The sequence below is a fragment of the Bubalus kerabau genome, chromosome 17, assembly GCF_029407905.1.
Source record: "Bubalus kerabau isolate K-KA32 ecotype Philippines breed swamp buffalo chromosome 17, PCC_UOA_SB_1v2, whole genome shotgun sequence".
Lineage (NCBI taxonomy): Eukaryota > Metazoa > Chordata > Mammalia > Artiodactyla > Bovidae > Bubalus > Bubalus kerabau.
Window position 1 is genome coordinate 48,945,008 of NC_073640.1, and position 14,273 is coordinate 48,959,280.

General features: G+C 56.1%; 1 protein-coding gene across 1 annotated transcript; it reads left to right on the plus strand.

The window, feature by feature from the left end:
- The first annotated feature begins 3,269 nt into the window (after positions 1–3,269).
- Positions 3,270–13,331, plus strand: SCN1B (sodium voltage-gated channel beta subunit 1). Its single transcript, XM_055553112.1, has 6 exons — positions 3,270–3,668; positions 5,505–5,671; positions 6,375–6,615; positions 11,788–11,929; positions 12,505–12,576; positions 12,670–13,331. Exons 1-5 carry the CDS (start codon positions 3,629–3,631, stop codon positions 12,569–12,571), a joined length of 657 nt encoding a protein of 218 aa, XP_055409087.1. The 5' UTR covers positions 3,270–3,628; the 3' UTR covers positions 12,572–12,576; positions 12,670–13,331.
- The last annotated feature ends 942 nt before the right edge of the window (positions 13,332–14,273 follow it).

Below are 14,273 nucleotides of genomic sequence, written 5' to 3' on the forward strand. Positions count from 1 at the left end.
CACAGACACCGACGTGACCTGGGATTCCTAAGCAGCTTTGCACCATCAGGATCCAGTGTGGGGGCTCCAAGGACAAACTGGTGGCCTGGCTCTATCCTACCTCTGATACTTAGCAGGCATGTCGCCCGGAGAAGTTCAGCCTCTCTGAGCTTCAGTTTCTTCTGTGCAATGAGCATAAGAATAGCACCAGTCAGGGACTTACCTGGTGGTCCAGTGGCTAAGATTCCATGCTTCCACTGCAGAGGGTGCAGGTTGGAGCCCAGGTCAGGGAACAAAGATTCTGCATGCCTTACAGAGTGGCCAAGAAAAACAATAGCACCGGTCTTTTAGGATTGTTAGAAGTGAGTTTTCTTGAACTTTAGCTGCATCAGAATCTCCTGGAGGACTCTTGAAAAGCAGAAAGCTGGACTCCACCCTCAGTTTGAGACTCAGCCCACCTGCCATGAGTCTGCTGAGGTCTTGCGCTGCCAACAAGTTCCCAGGTGATGCTCTGCTGAATGTCCAGGGACCTCACTTTGAGAACCACTCTATAAGGATTCAAGGAATTAATAAAGGTGGCTACTTGAAACAGGGCCTGCACAGAGTAAATATTCAATAAAGGTTACTATTATGGCAGAAAAAAAAAATCAGGGGAGAAAAAAAGTAAGTCATATAGTGACGACCAAGTACATACCAGACTCTGTGCCAAGGTCTGAAGTATTAGTCGCTCAGTTGTGTCTGACTCTGCAACCCCAGGGACTGTAGCCCACCAGGCTCCTCTGCCCATTGGATTTCCCAGGCAAGAATACTGGAGTAGCTTGCCATTTCCTTTTCCAGGGGATCTTCCTGACCCAGGGATCAAACCCCCGTCTCGTGCATTGCCGTCTGAGTCACCAGCAAACCCAAATGTTCATTTAATTCTCAGTTTCACCATGAGATGGAGACAAATAGTTACATGTCTGGCACCACTCAGCAGAGAGGCAAGGCCTAGCCCCTGGTGTCTCCACCTTCAGATACAAAGGCCCCCCACACCAGAAGTTGAGGCCGCTGGACCCTATCTTACCGATTCAGAAATGAGCCTAGAGGCAAAACCTCTGGTCCAGGTAGAACCCAGATCTGTCTCACTCAAATCCTGTTCTGGTTCCACAGTGAATGAGGAAGGGTAAAAAGAGACCTCTGACAGGTCACAGGCTGTAAGAATCTTAATTGATGGTTTGGGGCAGAGGACTGAAGGAGGGGCTGGATGGGGCAGGATGGACCACAAGTGGTAAACTACAGAGCCAGCCTCTCCTATCCTCTAGCTAGCGATTGAGGCAAATTACCCATCCTGTGCCTCAGTTTCTGCCCCACCCCCCACCCCTGTAAAATGGGAATAATGTTAACACCCATCTTGTAGGAAGAATTAAATGAGTTAATAGTAAAGTGCTTAGAATGGCACCAGCCCATAGTGGGTGCTCAGCGAACATCAATTTGCAGGTGCCCCTGTGTGGTGCCTAAGGCCTGTCCTTACTGTGCCTCTGCCTGCCACCCCTGACAGGAGGGACCGGAACAGCAAGAGAGTTATTTTTTGCAGGGGAATTTCACAGCCCAGGAAGTGCTGGCACAAAGGCCCAGACCACAAAGGTGTCTGGTGTCCCTGGCTTCCTCTCCCTCTGCCCTGGGCCAGCCCCACCCTTGATTCCTCTTGCCTGGCAAAGTTGGGCTGGGGAGATTCTGGAACTTCACCCTATCTAGAACTGGAGGTCAGGACCTGAAGAGCAACCCTCAGCCAAAAGTCCCCCACTGTGGTCCCGAAAGAGCCCCTATCCTCATCCTTTTCATTTAGCAGACAAGTTACCTGCCATTCGGGCAGAATTCCAGACCCACCTGAGGCTGGCTGCGTGACCCTAGGCAAGGGAATGGCCCTCTCCCAGCCTCAGTTTCCCAGTTTGTAAAATGCAGATTAATAACAGAACTTGCTATATACATGCTTGTGGAGGTAGAAGTGGACCCAGCATACAGCAGGGCTCTAGCACTGGTACTTATTCACTTGACAAATATTTATTGAGCACCTGCAAGGTGACAAAGGGCTTCCCTGGGTGGCTCAGATGGTCAAGAATCTTCCCGCAGTGCAAGAGACCCAGGTTCGACCCCTGGGTTGGGAAGATCCCCTGGAGAAGGGAATGGCAAACCACTCCAGTAGTCTTGCCTGGGAAATCTCATGAGACAGAGGAGCCTGGCGGGCTCCAGGCCATGGAGTCACAAAGAGTCGGACACGACTGAGCGACTAAAACAACACTATGAGGTGCCAGGCACAGGTGACGGTGCTGGAGACGCAGTGATGCATACGACAGTGTTCTCACCTTGAGGGAGCTTGTTTTCCAGGGCTGGAAGGACAAGAGGTGAATGGAGGAACCATATAAAGAAGAGTATAATGTCAGGTAGTGACAACGGCTGTGAGGAAAAAAAAACTGGTAAAGGAGGTCAAGTAAGGGACGGTGGAGGCAGTTTGTCCTGAGTGGACAGAGGGCCTGATGAAGTTGATGTTCGAGCCAAGAGCTGCAGGAGGAGAGGAAGTCAGCCCTGGGGTCACCTAGGGGAAGAGTGGTCCAAGCAGAGGTGAGGAAGGACCAAGGCTCTGAGGTGGGAAGGAGCTTGGTGTGCAGGAAACAGCACGGGCCTCGACGGCAGCAAGGCGGAGGCGGGGCGGGGGCGCAAGGGGCGGAGTAGAAGATGACGTCAGAGACAGAGGATAGCGGGGTCACGAAGGGTCCTCTTCTAGAAACGTGGCACCTCTAGTACCCAGAGCAGAGCAGCCTCTATGGTTTGGATCCAGGGTGTCCCTCCTGCTTGGGAGGGGTCTGGAGTATTATGGGTAGCCCTAGCCTGACACCCCCCAAGCCCACTTGGGTTCCAACACAGTGACCTCCAGGCCCGAGTGCCCGGGGTCCGAGGGGGAGGTCACCAGGAGATTCCTGCCAGGTTCCCCTGGAGATTCCAGGGGGATGACCTCCATAATTTAAAGTCCGGAGCCCTGCCCTCAAACCGCCCTCCAAGCCCTCTTGTGACTCTAGGGGGGGGGGGGGGTCACCTTTCCCAGATGCCGCATCTGGGGGTCCCCGGAGTCTGGAGGGGCCCAGACCACGCGCCCCACGCCCGAAGCCGCGGTCCCTGCGCCACCACCGGGAGAGGCCGGTGCGGCGGGCGCCTCCCGGGCCGCTGCGGCAAAGGCTGGGCAGCCGCGCCCTCCCCCCGCGGTGATTCATCCCGCCCCCTCCCTCTCCCTCCTCCCTGCCGTGGCCGCCGCCGCCGCCGCCGCTGCAGTGCGCAGGAGACCGCGGCCCGCGCCCTAGCGCGCCCGAGCCGGAGCGGGGCCGGGGTCCGCGCACCTGGCGGATGTGTCCGGCTGCGCGCGCCAACGCAGCAGCCCGAGCAGCGGCCGCCGCCCGCGCGGCGGGGATGCCCGGACGCCGGGCCCCGGGGCTGGGCCCCCGGCGGTAACCGGAGCGGGGGGGCCGCGCCCCCCCTCCCCCCTCGCCGGTCCCAGAGCCGCAGCTGCTGCGCCCGCGCGCTCCCGGGGACATTCTAACCGCCGCCGGGTCCCGCCGCCTCTCGCCCCGCTATTAATACCGGCAGCCCGGGAGGGGGGCGCGGCGTGCTCAGCGCAGCCATGGGGACGCTGCTGGCCTTTGTGGTCGGCGCCGCACTGGGTGAGTGCGCGGGGGGCGCGCGCGGCGGGGGCACAGCCGGCACACTGGCCGGGCCGCGGGATTCGCTCTCGGGACTTTGGCCCGCTCGCGGGCGAGGGCCGTCCCCACCTCATCCCCCGGCCCGGCTAAGTCCGCTTCAGAAGTTGTGCGCGCGGGGAGCGGGGCTCGGGAGGGCGCAGAGGTGCGGGTGGGCGCGAGCGGGCGAGGGCCGGGCTGGCACGGCTCGGCGGCTGCGGGCGCCCAGCCGGGGGCGAGGAAACGCGGAGTCAGCTGCTCCCGGAGAGCCCCGCAGGCTGCAATGTGACACCTACAGTCGCGGGAGGTGGGAGGGGGGAGGCGGCGCCCGGAGATTGGGACGGAGAGACCGAGAGAGAGAGACGGAAGGGAAGCAGCGGCGAGAGACACAGAAGTACTCCTGAGTGCTCCGCTGGGAGACTGGGGAGCTGGAAAGTGAGGGGGGAGATAGAGAAGGATGTAGAGTATGCCAGAGTTAGGGATCTGAGCGGTGGAGAGAGAAAAACTTGAGCGAGGCAGGAAGAGATAGAGACACAGGTAGACACAGGGAGAGATGGAGTTTTAAAAGGACAGGGAAAGGTGCAGGGCGAGATGGAGAGCAGGAGAGGGTGTCTGAGCCTGAGATCAAGATACAAAGTGGGGCCTTCGGAGAGATCCCTGAGAGAAATAAAGAGGGGGCGGCAAAGACTGAGGCGCTCAGGGGGATAGAAAGAGACAGCAGAGGAGGAGGGCAGAAAACCCCGATTAATAGAGGAAAGGATGGGGGGCAAAGGAAAAGCCTCGGAGCTGGAAAGACAGCACGAGCTAGTGAGCAGGAAGGAGGAGGCAGGTAAGAATGAGGATGAGGGACTCAAAGGGACTGGAATCTGCTGGGGATGCGAAGGCCCTGTGGCGGGAAAGAGCTCAGAGAGTTTTGAGAAGATGATGGGGGTGGGATTGGCTTCAGGAAGTGAGGAGCCTGGGAGCAGAGGGGACTGAGGCAGGAGAAGATAGGAAGGGGTGGATGTCGGGAACTTACGGGACTGGGGAGCAGGGCTGAGGTGTTTTTCTGCTCTGGATCCAGTGCCCACCTCCCTCTCTGAGGCCTTGGCTTCTCCCAACCCATTTGTCTGGGGCTGGTTGGTCTTAGAGAGCAATCAATGCTGGTAGAACTGATGCTGCCACCTTGAATTTCTAACGCCACTGGAATTCTGGTCCCACCACCTAGACATTGCAATACCTTGGACAAGTGGCCTCCTGAGAAAGGGGTACTTGGGTAGCACAGACTCTAAGTTACTGACCACAGTAACAGCCCTGTTGATTGGGGGCATCCAGTATACCATGGGCTTCCCTAGTGGCTCAGACAGTAAAGAATTCGCCTGCAATGCAGGAGACCTGAGTTCAATCCCTAGGTCAGGAATAGCCCCTGGAGAAGGGCATGGCTACCCACTCCAGTATTTTTGCCTGGAGAATCCCATGGACAGAGGAGCCTGGTGGGCTACAGTCCATGGGGTTGCAAAGAGTCGGACACGACTGAGTGCACACACAAGGTATCAGGTCCCCTGCAGCCTTACCTGCCTTAAAGAACCTGCCCAGCCACCTCCAGAAGAAAGACGATCATTTCCCTCACTATTCACAGGGGCAATCAGAGAGGATGAGGGACTCACCAAGGGCATGTAGCTGGTGGCAGGGCCAAGCTCGGAGCCTGGTTCTGGCTATTCCTGATCGTAATCAAGGGGAACCAGATGGCTTCCAAGGGGCCTGAGAGCTGTCAGCCAGTGAGCCTGGCATTGCCAAGGGTGATGGGTGCCCCGGCTCGACCTGAGCCCACTGTCCCTGCAGTGTCCTCAGCCTGGGGGGGCTGCGTGGAGGTGGACTCGGAGACCGAGGCCGTGTATGGGATGACCTTCAAAATCCTGTGCATCTCCTGCAAGCGCCGCAGTGAGACCAACGCCGAGACCTTCACCGAGTGGACTTTCCGCCAGAAGGGCACAGAGGAGTTTGTCAAGGTGGGTGGGCTCCTGGCACAGGAGGGTGGGCATCTGTGTGGGAGCTAGTGACGGGGAGCAGGGTTCCAGTTGGGGTTGCGAGTTTGTTTGCACCCAGGTGCCATTTCTGATGACCTGGATCCACATGCCAGCTCCACCAGGACCGGCTGGTGACCTTGGGCAAGCCGTTGAACCTCTCTGAACCTTCATTGCCTCCTCTGTAAAGAAGGGGGAGCGGGTAGTCTCCAGCTGTGAGGCTGGTGTGAGAATTGAGTTCCTGCACCTGGCACACGGTTGTCACAAAATATACGTCATCGGAATTATTTTATACCAGCAAAAAATGCCTTAGATTGTTATCGTGGAAGGAAACAGAACTTTTTGACCTCCTTTTCACTCTCTGTGTTTTGAATTGCATAGGAGGGGGTTCCATAAACTTTTTGAGGGCCTTCCAGAGAATTGAAGTCTACAGCAGCCAGAACTGGGCTGTCTCTCGCCCTGCCTGGGGAGTGTGTCTGGGGGCCGGGCAAGATGGTAGAGAATGAAGACCAGAAAGGCTGAATGGGGGCTCCGGAGGATGGCCACGGAACACGTGCAGTGGCATGTGTGTGTCAGGGCTCGGGCACAGTCTGGGTCCTTCTGTGTCTGTGCGTCAGGGCGAGGGGCAGAATAGAGGTCTCAGTGGGGTGGGGGTAGCTGGCAGTGACCCCACGCCCACTGCCCCCAGATCCTGCGCTATGAGAACGAGGTGCTGCAACTGGAAGAGGATGAACGCTTTGAGGGCCGCGTGGTGTGGAACGGCAGCCGGGGCACCAAAGACCTGCAGGACCTGTCCATCTTCATCACCAACGTCACCTACAACCACTCGGGCGACTACGAGTGCCACGTGTACCGCCTGCTCTTCTTTGACAACTACGAGCACAACACCAGCGTCGTCAAAAAGATCCACCTTGAGGTGGTGGACAAAGGTGAGTCGGGCCCCTGGGCAGCCAGATGGAGGGACAGATGGCGGAAGCAGGGGGGATGGACGGGCTGGCTCAGCGCCTGGGCAGCAGGGGGTGGAGGCAACACCTCCCGCCTGGAGTCCAGCTCCAGCCCCCACTTCCCTTCAGCCATGGAGAGGTCATGGCGGGCCTGTCCCAGGGAAGTGCTGAGTGCAGAGCTGAGCTCTGCCTCCTGCGCTGTGAACCCCAGCGGGTGCCTCCCTGTCTCTGAGCCTGAGTATCGTCCTGTAGGAAACAGGTGATAATGGTGTCTCTCTCTCGGTGTGTCGTTGGAGCCATTCTGATGTGGGGCAGGTGGTGAGGATGGAGTGAGATGCTGGGTGTCCGAGGCTGGTGCGTCTGTCACAGCAGGGCCTCGGCACACGGGGGCCACGGTCGTGGTGCTTCTGATTGTCAACAACCTTAGTCCTGCCCCCCTGTGTCACCTGGGGCAGGAAATCAGTGGTGTCACCTGTGGCGGGGCTCCTCAAATTCTACCATATGCGGTCGTCCTATTGTTTGGATCTTGACTCAACAGATCCGTGTTGGGCGCAGGATTCTGTCTCAGATGAGGCCAAGGCTGCAGGTCTGGGGCCACGCTGAGCAGCAAAGATCTAAGGTGTGTTTTGAATCATTTTTCATCATTTCGGCTTCAACTGCTTTGGACTCCTTCCCTGAACCATCTTCTGATTGGGTGTAAATTGGAATTTTCCAGGGCCCCAGGGGCCATTGGCCTAGAGAGTCAGGGAGATATCCCAGACCTTGGGCTTCCAAAGAGCACGGCAGGTGAATCCCGAGGGGCCATCAGTACATGCGACCATCACGGGCCATGTGCATTGGTGCCCTCCTTCCCCAAGACTGGGGCTGGCCTCATCGTCCTGTATGAAGTCCCTCACTGAATCCTCCCACCCACCATCTGGTGGCTCAGACAGTAAAGAATCTACCTGCAATGCAGGAGATGCAGGTTCGATCCCTGGGTCAGGAAGATCCCCTGTAGAAGGAAATGGCAACCCACTCCAGTATTCTTGCCTGGGAAATCCCACGGACAGAGGAGCCTGGCAGGCCACAGTCTACAGGGTCGCAAAGAGTCGGACATGACTTAACAACGAAAAAACAACCCACCTTCTGGCGTAGAGGTTCTTCTTATCCCCATTTAGCAGGTGGGGAAACTGAGGCTCAGGGAGGTAAGATTACAAGGCGAAGGTCACAGAGTTGCGACCTGGATTTGAACCCAGCCAAACCTGTATGATTGTTGTTTTTATTCTTGGCATGATTCACTATACTCTGCTGTCAGCCAGAGCCTGTGGGTTCCTGTTGGTACTTAGCATTTTTACGGGTATTAGCAAAGTGATCTAGCAGAATTCAATTCAGGAGACATGTCTGAGCGACTCTTTGGTGTAGGTCACGATGCTGGGTGGGTGGCCACCCACAGATGTCGGTGATGGAGCCCTGCCCTGGTGAGCTGGCTGACGGTGGAGGAGTTGTAAAAAAGACACCCCCGAATACTGTGGCTTAACAAAGTCTGGGTCAGTCCCGTCTCCCAAATCTGTGCTCAGGTGAAGGGTCAGGGGGTAGGAAGTTTCCTGGATGCCCTTTGGGCACCCAAGTTCTTTCCATCTTGTGGCTCAGCCCTTGCTCATGATGCTGTCTTCCCTAGCATGGTGGAGCCTGGGCTCAGGCACGCCCAGGTCCCAGAAGAGCCTCTATTTTTTTTTTTAACATTATCTACCACATTATACTGCTTCCCAGTATATGTGGGAGGCTTATATTTATGTGATGCAGGACTTATATTTAATTGGGCTTGCCAGGTGGCACTAATAGTAAAGAACCCGCTTGCCAATGCAGGAGACATAAGAGACTCAGGTTCCATCCCTGGGTTGGGAAGATCCCCTGGAGAAGAGAATAACGCTCTCCAGTATTCTTGTCTGGGATATCCCATGGACAGAGAGCCTGGTGGACTACAGCCCATAGGGTCACAAAGAGTTGGACACGACTGAAGTGACTTAGCACGCATGGACTTATATTTATGTAATATAGGACTATTTCTGTTATCTTCCCAGAGCCTGTATTTTTTGCACCATCCACCATACCCCAGTGGTTTTTAATCCACCATGTTATAATCCTGCTTTTTTAACCTTACCCACTGTGATATAGTATGTTATGTTATCCTGTATGCTACAGTGTTTTCACATTACCAAACACCAAACATAACAATATTTTTTTAAATTATAATCCATCATCCCAGAGTATTTTTAATATTATCCACCATATTATCATTTTTTTAATCCTTAGCCACCATGCTATATGTTCTAAAATATTATCAGTCATGTCATAGTATTTAAAAAATTTTTATTTGGTATGTATTCGGCATCCTTGCTCATTTTGTAGTATTTTTAACATTATGTGTCACTCTATGGCATTTCATTCCCCGTGGTGTTATTGTATTGTTAGCATCAGTAGCCATTGCTGTCTTCTTTACCATAAGCCACTGTCTTACTGCCATTTCAACATTACCTATCAGTCGATATTGCCTCCTGGTCATGACCCCGCAGTAATGAACTGAGTCGTTTCCAAAGAGGGGAGCAGTGGGTGCTGGAGATGAGGCCTTCACTGAGCTGGGAGGGGTGCAGAAGATGGTAGGAAGCATCTGGGTGTCTCCCACCAGGGGTGGGGCTGGCATCTGGGGACAGGAAGGCTTATTCTGTCTGGACACACCCAGTAAGAGGGGAGCAGGTGGGGAGGTGCAGTGGTGACTGAGGCTGGCGAGACACGCGGCCCGTAGATGTGCAGGCTGGGGCTTCAGATCTGCCCCTGGGGGCAGGCAGGTGAAGCTCTCGGAAGATTCAGGGATTTTGAAGAAATCAAACGCCCCTCAGAGAAACTGCCTCTGCTCCCGGGTGTGACTGCTCTCTCTCAGTTTCTCATCTGTGAAGTGTGGTGGGGGGGATGACAGCCCCGCCTCCTGAGATGTCTGTGGGTTGATGGAGACTGCCCTGGACATACCACGGCCATTTCCAAGTCTCTCTTTGGCTGCGGGAGCTTTTAAAAGTAGATAAGAGCTCAGACCCTGCAGTCAGTTCCACTTGGAGTTGATTCCTGGCTTTGAGTGCAATCCTGGCTGTGCATCCTTGCCTGGCACTTTCTCCTCTCTGAAGTGAAGTGAAGTGAAAGTTGCTCAGTTGTGTCTGACTGCAACACCGTGGACTGTAGCCCGCCAGGCTCCTTTGTTTGTGAAATTCTCCAGACAAGAATACTGGAGTGGGTAGCCATTCACAGGGGATCTTCCGTTCCAGGGATTGAGCCCAAGTCTCCTGCATTGCAGGCAGATACTTTACCATCTGAGCCACCAGGGAAGTCCTCAGTAAATTTGTCCTGCAGATGGCCTAGAGAGCCGTACCTGCCACTGTCCTAATCTGATTGGGAGAGCAGGATACCAGTTTACTTAATCCATTTGGTTGGTGAGTTGCAGGAGCAGGGGTTAGAATTCTGATGACTGAGTTTTATCCATGCTTGCTTGTGTGTGTGTTCAGTCATGTCTGACTCTTTGTGACCCCATGGACTGTAGCCCAACCACCAGGCTCTTCTGTCCATGAAATTTCCCAGACAAGAATACTAGAGTGGGTTGCCATTTCCTACTCCAGGGAATCTTCCCAACCCAGGGATCGAACCCACATCCCTTGTGTCTCCTGCACCGGGAGGCAGATTCTTTACCACTGAGCTTTATCCAACATGTTTTCAACTCTGTGCTTCTGGAGGTCAGCTGACATGGAAAGCCTGGACGCTCTGTATCCTTGGGGTTGTTTCAGAGTCAGGGAGATGTTCAGGTAAAGAACTCAGGACAGAGCCTGGGCGAGAGCATGCTTTCACCTCAGGAGACACATTCAGGGTATCTCTGGAGTGAAGGAACAAGCGAACAAACAAATGGGTGAGGTGTGGAGTCCTGTCCCCAGCTCCTCCTGCTGGGAAGCAGGGGAGAAGCATCGGACCCTGCACCCCCCTTCCTGTGGCCCAGAAAGCCTTGGTACCATCTGCCTCGGGTGGAGCAGCAGAAAGTGCCCACTCCCAGGGGAGGAGGAAATGGCAACCCGCTCCAGTGTTCTTGCCTGGAAAATCCCATGGACGGAGGAGCCTGGCGAGCTACAGTTCATAGGGTTGCAAAGAGTCGGACATGACTAAGCAACTGAGCACACACCTAGGGGAGGAAGACCACATGGGAATAGCGGGGAAAATGATGTCCCGGCCATCCGGGAGGAGGGGCTGGGGATGCGGGGTGGACATTTGCGAAATCCGGCCAAGGACGCCACCATGGGCTTGCGTTCTAGTCCCCCGGCTGAACATGCTCCTTTTACAGTTTAAATTTAGGCTCCATGAAAGGAAGCTGACATTGGCAAGAGCCAGGGTTGTGGAAAGGAGAGAGGGTTTCCGGAAAATGTCAGCGAATAGCCAGCGCTTAGGCAGTGCTGACTGTGGGCACATCCACACATGTTACAGATGTTAACTCATTTCCTCTTCTCAGCAACCCTGTGAGAAGGCATGAGTATTATCATCCTTATTTTACGGCAGGGGAATAGAGGCTCAGAGAGGTGGAATCATTTGCCTGTGGACCCTAACAGTCTGGCTCCAGAGCCCTGCTATTAACTACTATGCTGTTTCGCCCCAATAATAACAGTGATGATATTGATAATAGTAAATATGTATAAAGTGCTCTCTGTCAAGCACAATTATAAGGGTGTTAAAAGCTTATTTAATTCTCACAATACTCCCATGAAGGAGACACTGTGATTATCAACTTTTTACAGGTGGGGAAATTGAGACACAGAGAGGCTGAGTCACTTGCCCAAGGTCACGCAGCTGGCAAGTGGCAGAGCCAGGATTTGAACCTGAGCCTTCTCATTGCAGAGCTTCAGCTCTGGGGCACTTACAATCACCTGTATGACATGGAGGCACCCTCGAGTTACACAGGGAGACAGGTTCAGGGCGATCCAAAAGCTCTTCCAAGGCGGATTATTAAGAACCACAGTAACAATGATGCCTCTAGGGGGAGAGCGTGGCCTCATTTGCAGACAAGGCCCAGGGAGGTCAAGCCTCTTGCCCAGGCTTGCACAGCAAACTCAGGACACACTCAGGCTGCCACCTGACCCTGCCTGGCCCCTGCAGCCAACAGAGACATGGCGTCCATCGTGTCCGAGATCATGATGTACGTGCTCATCGTGGTGTTGACCATCTGGCTCGTGGCAGAGATGGTTTACTGCTACAAGAAGATTGCCGCTGCCACGGAGGCTGCCGCACAAGAAAATGCGTGAGTGGGGTCCTGAGGAGGGGAGAAACAGCCCAAGATGCCTAGTGCTTCCCAGAGGGGAGCATGGGCTGAGTGGGGAGGCGGGTGGGGAAGTGACCCAAGCACCATCTGCCAGTCCTCCCCAGAGGGGACTGTTTGGTGCCTGAGATGGGGTAAGGCTGCGATTGGGTCCCTGCCCCTCGGTGCTCAGACTCTTTTAGCCCCCACTTCTGTTAGGATCCAGAGCTCAGGCCTGGCATCCTCCGCCCCAGCGATACACGACTCCAGGCCCTAGCCCTTTTTATCTGCCAGGACCCAGGAGTCTGAGCCCCCCACTCGCTGCTTCCTCAGACTCAGACCCCAACCCCTTGGTGACCTAGGAGTCTAGGCCCCAAGAACCCCTCCTACCCCACATTCAGGACTCCAGACCTCCAGCCTGGGCTCCTCTTGGATCCCTAGGATCCAGCCTGCCACTTCCTCTTCTCTCTGACCCCTGTGCCCCTGGGGAACAGAGACCTCAACCCTCATCAGTCTCCATGGGGGGATGACCCAGACTGATGATGGGGTCACTGGACACCTGGCTTTTGCCCCCACAGCTCGGAATACTTGGCCATCACCTCAGAAAGCAAAGAGAACTGTACGGGTGTCCAGGTGGCCGAATAGCCCCGGTAAGGTGGACAGGCAGGCGGGCAGGGGGCTGGAGAACCTGGGAGGTGCCAGCTAGCTGTGAGGTTCATCATACCCTGTCTCTCATCTTTCAGGCCCTGGGCTCCGCCTCAAGGAAGAGCCAGCCCTAATGGGGGAACATCCAGGCGAGGTCTGCCCCCGATGGGGGTTGGCCATTCCTGGGCCTCCACAAGCCTCAGAGTCCTGCCAACGGAGCCTCCAGGGTGGGAGGGGGCAGGGGGCTTGGCTCACACCCCTAATCCAGCCTTCTTCCTCCTGCCCCATCACCCACCTGCGCCATGCATGATGGCTAAAGCAATACTGCCGCTGCCCCCTACCCCTGCTTCTGCTGCCTGTTTGGGGGGGGGGGTGAGGTGGGGGCAGCGGCTCCGCACCCCTCCTTCTTGCTGATTTGCACACACTGGCCGCTTCGGACACGCACTAACAGGGGCCCAGCGCCTCCCTGCCCCCTCCCCGCCCAGTGGGGCTTGTGATGGCTGGAACGGTTCGGGGCAGGGGGTTCCTGGACCCCGCCCCCCCACTCCCCTCCAACCCCTGGTGCCATTTCCCCTCCTGCTTCCTCTGGCTGGACCTGGGGTCTCCTCTCCCTGCGACGCGCTCTCACCCAAGCCCAACCCACCCTCTCTCACCAGCCTTGGATTGTGGCCACTTAGAAAGGGGCCCATTCAGCCTCGTCTCTCTTTACACAAGTAGTTTTGTTCATGAAATAAAGATTCTTGGACTTGATTCACAGTCTCTCTCGTGAGCCCAGTCACCTTCTACACCCCCTCCAAATCTGAGAGAGCCTCCTGGTGTTTCCGGGGACCCGCCCTCCTGGGCTGGTGACAGGGCCTCTGTGCACACGTTCAGTGGGGGATGGAAGGGGAAGGACAGACGAGAGAGCTGCATCTCAGGCTCGGCACCTGCCTGAAGTCTCAGCGGGTGCAGCCACTTGATACTTGATTAGTGTTGGGGTTCAGGGAGTCATTAGCTCAGCGGGGACAAGGAGTTTCAAGGGAGCCAGACTGGAGCGGAGGAAGCTGACTGGTAGTGGAGGTGGGAGGTGATTAGGGAAGGAGAAAGAGGGCAATGAATGGAGGGGAAGGAGAAGGGACTGGGGACCCTGCACCGGCCTGTCCCCCAGGTGAGCCATGGCTCTGAGTGCAGGGGTGCGTCGGGCCAGGGGCTGGGTCTGATGGCATAGGGGCGGCCTGTCTGGGGTGAGCAGCTGTGGCCTGAGTCTGGGTGGCGGCTGTCCACAGTAGTGACCCTATGTGTCTGGGTGTTTATCCGGCCCTGGGGTCTGACGTCAATGACTCCTGGGCTGCTGGCGGGACAGTGCATATTTGCCTGTGGACACTTCCGGCCGCTTGGCCTGGGCCTCAGCACTCCGTGCTGCCTTTTCTGGGCCAAGTCCCCATCCCCCTTGTCTAGGACTTCCTAGCTCCAGAGGTCATTGCTACAGGCGGCAGAGAGGCTGCCAAAGCAAACCAGCCCCCGTGACTTGTAGGAAAGTGGCTGGGGGGAGGGGGCTGGGGGGAGGGTGAATAAAGGTGGGGGCCGGAGTCAGGACCAGGGACACCGGAAGGGGCAGAGGCTGGGGCAGGAGTTGGGGTGCAGGAGGGGTCTGGGGCCAGGGCTGGGCTGAGGCCCAGTCTGGAGCTGGGAATGCCTTGTTCAGGAGATGGACAACGGGTGC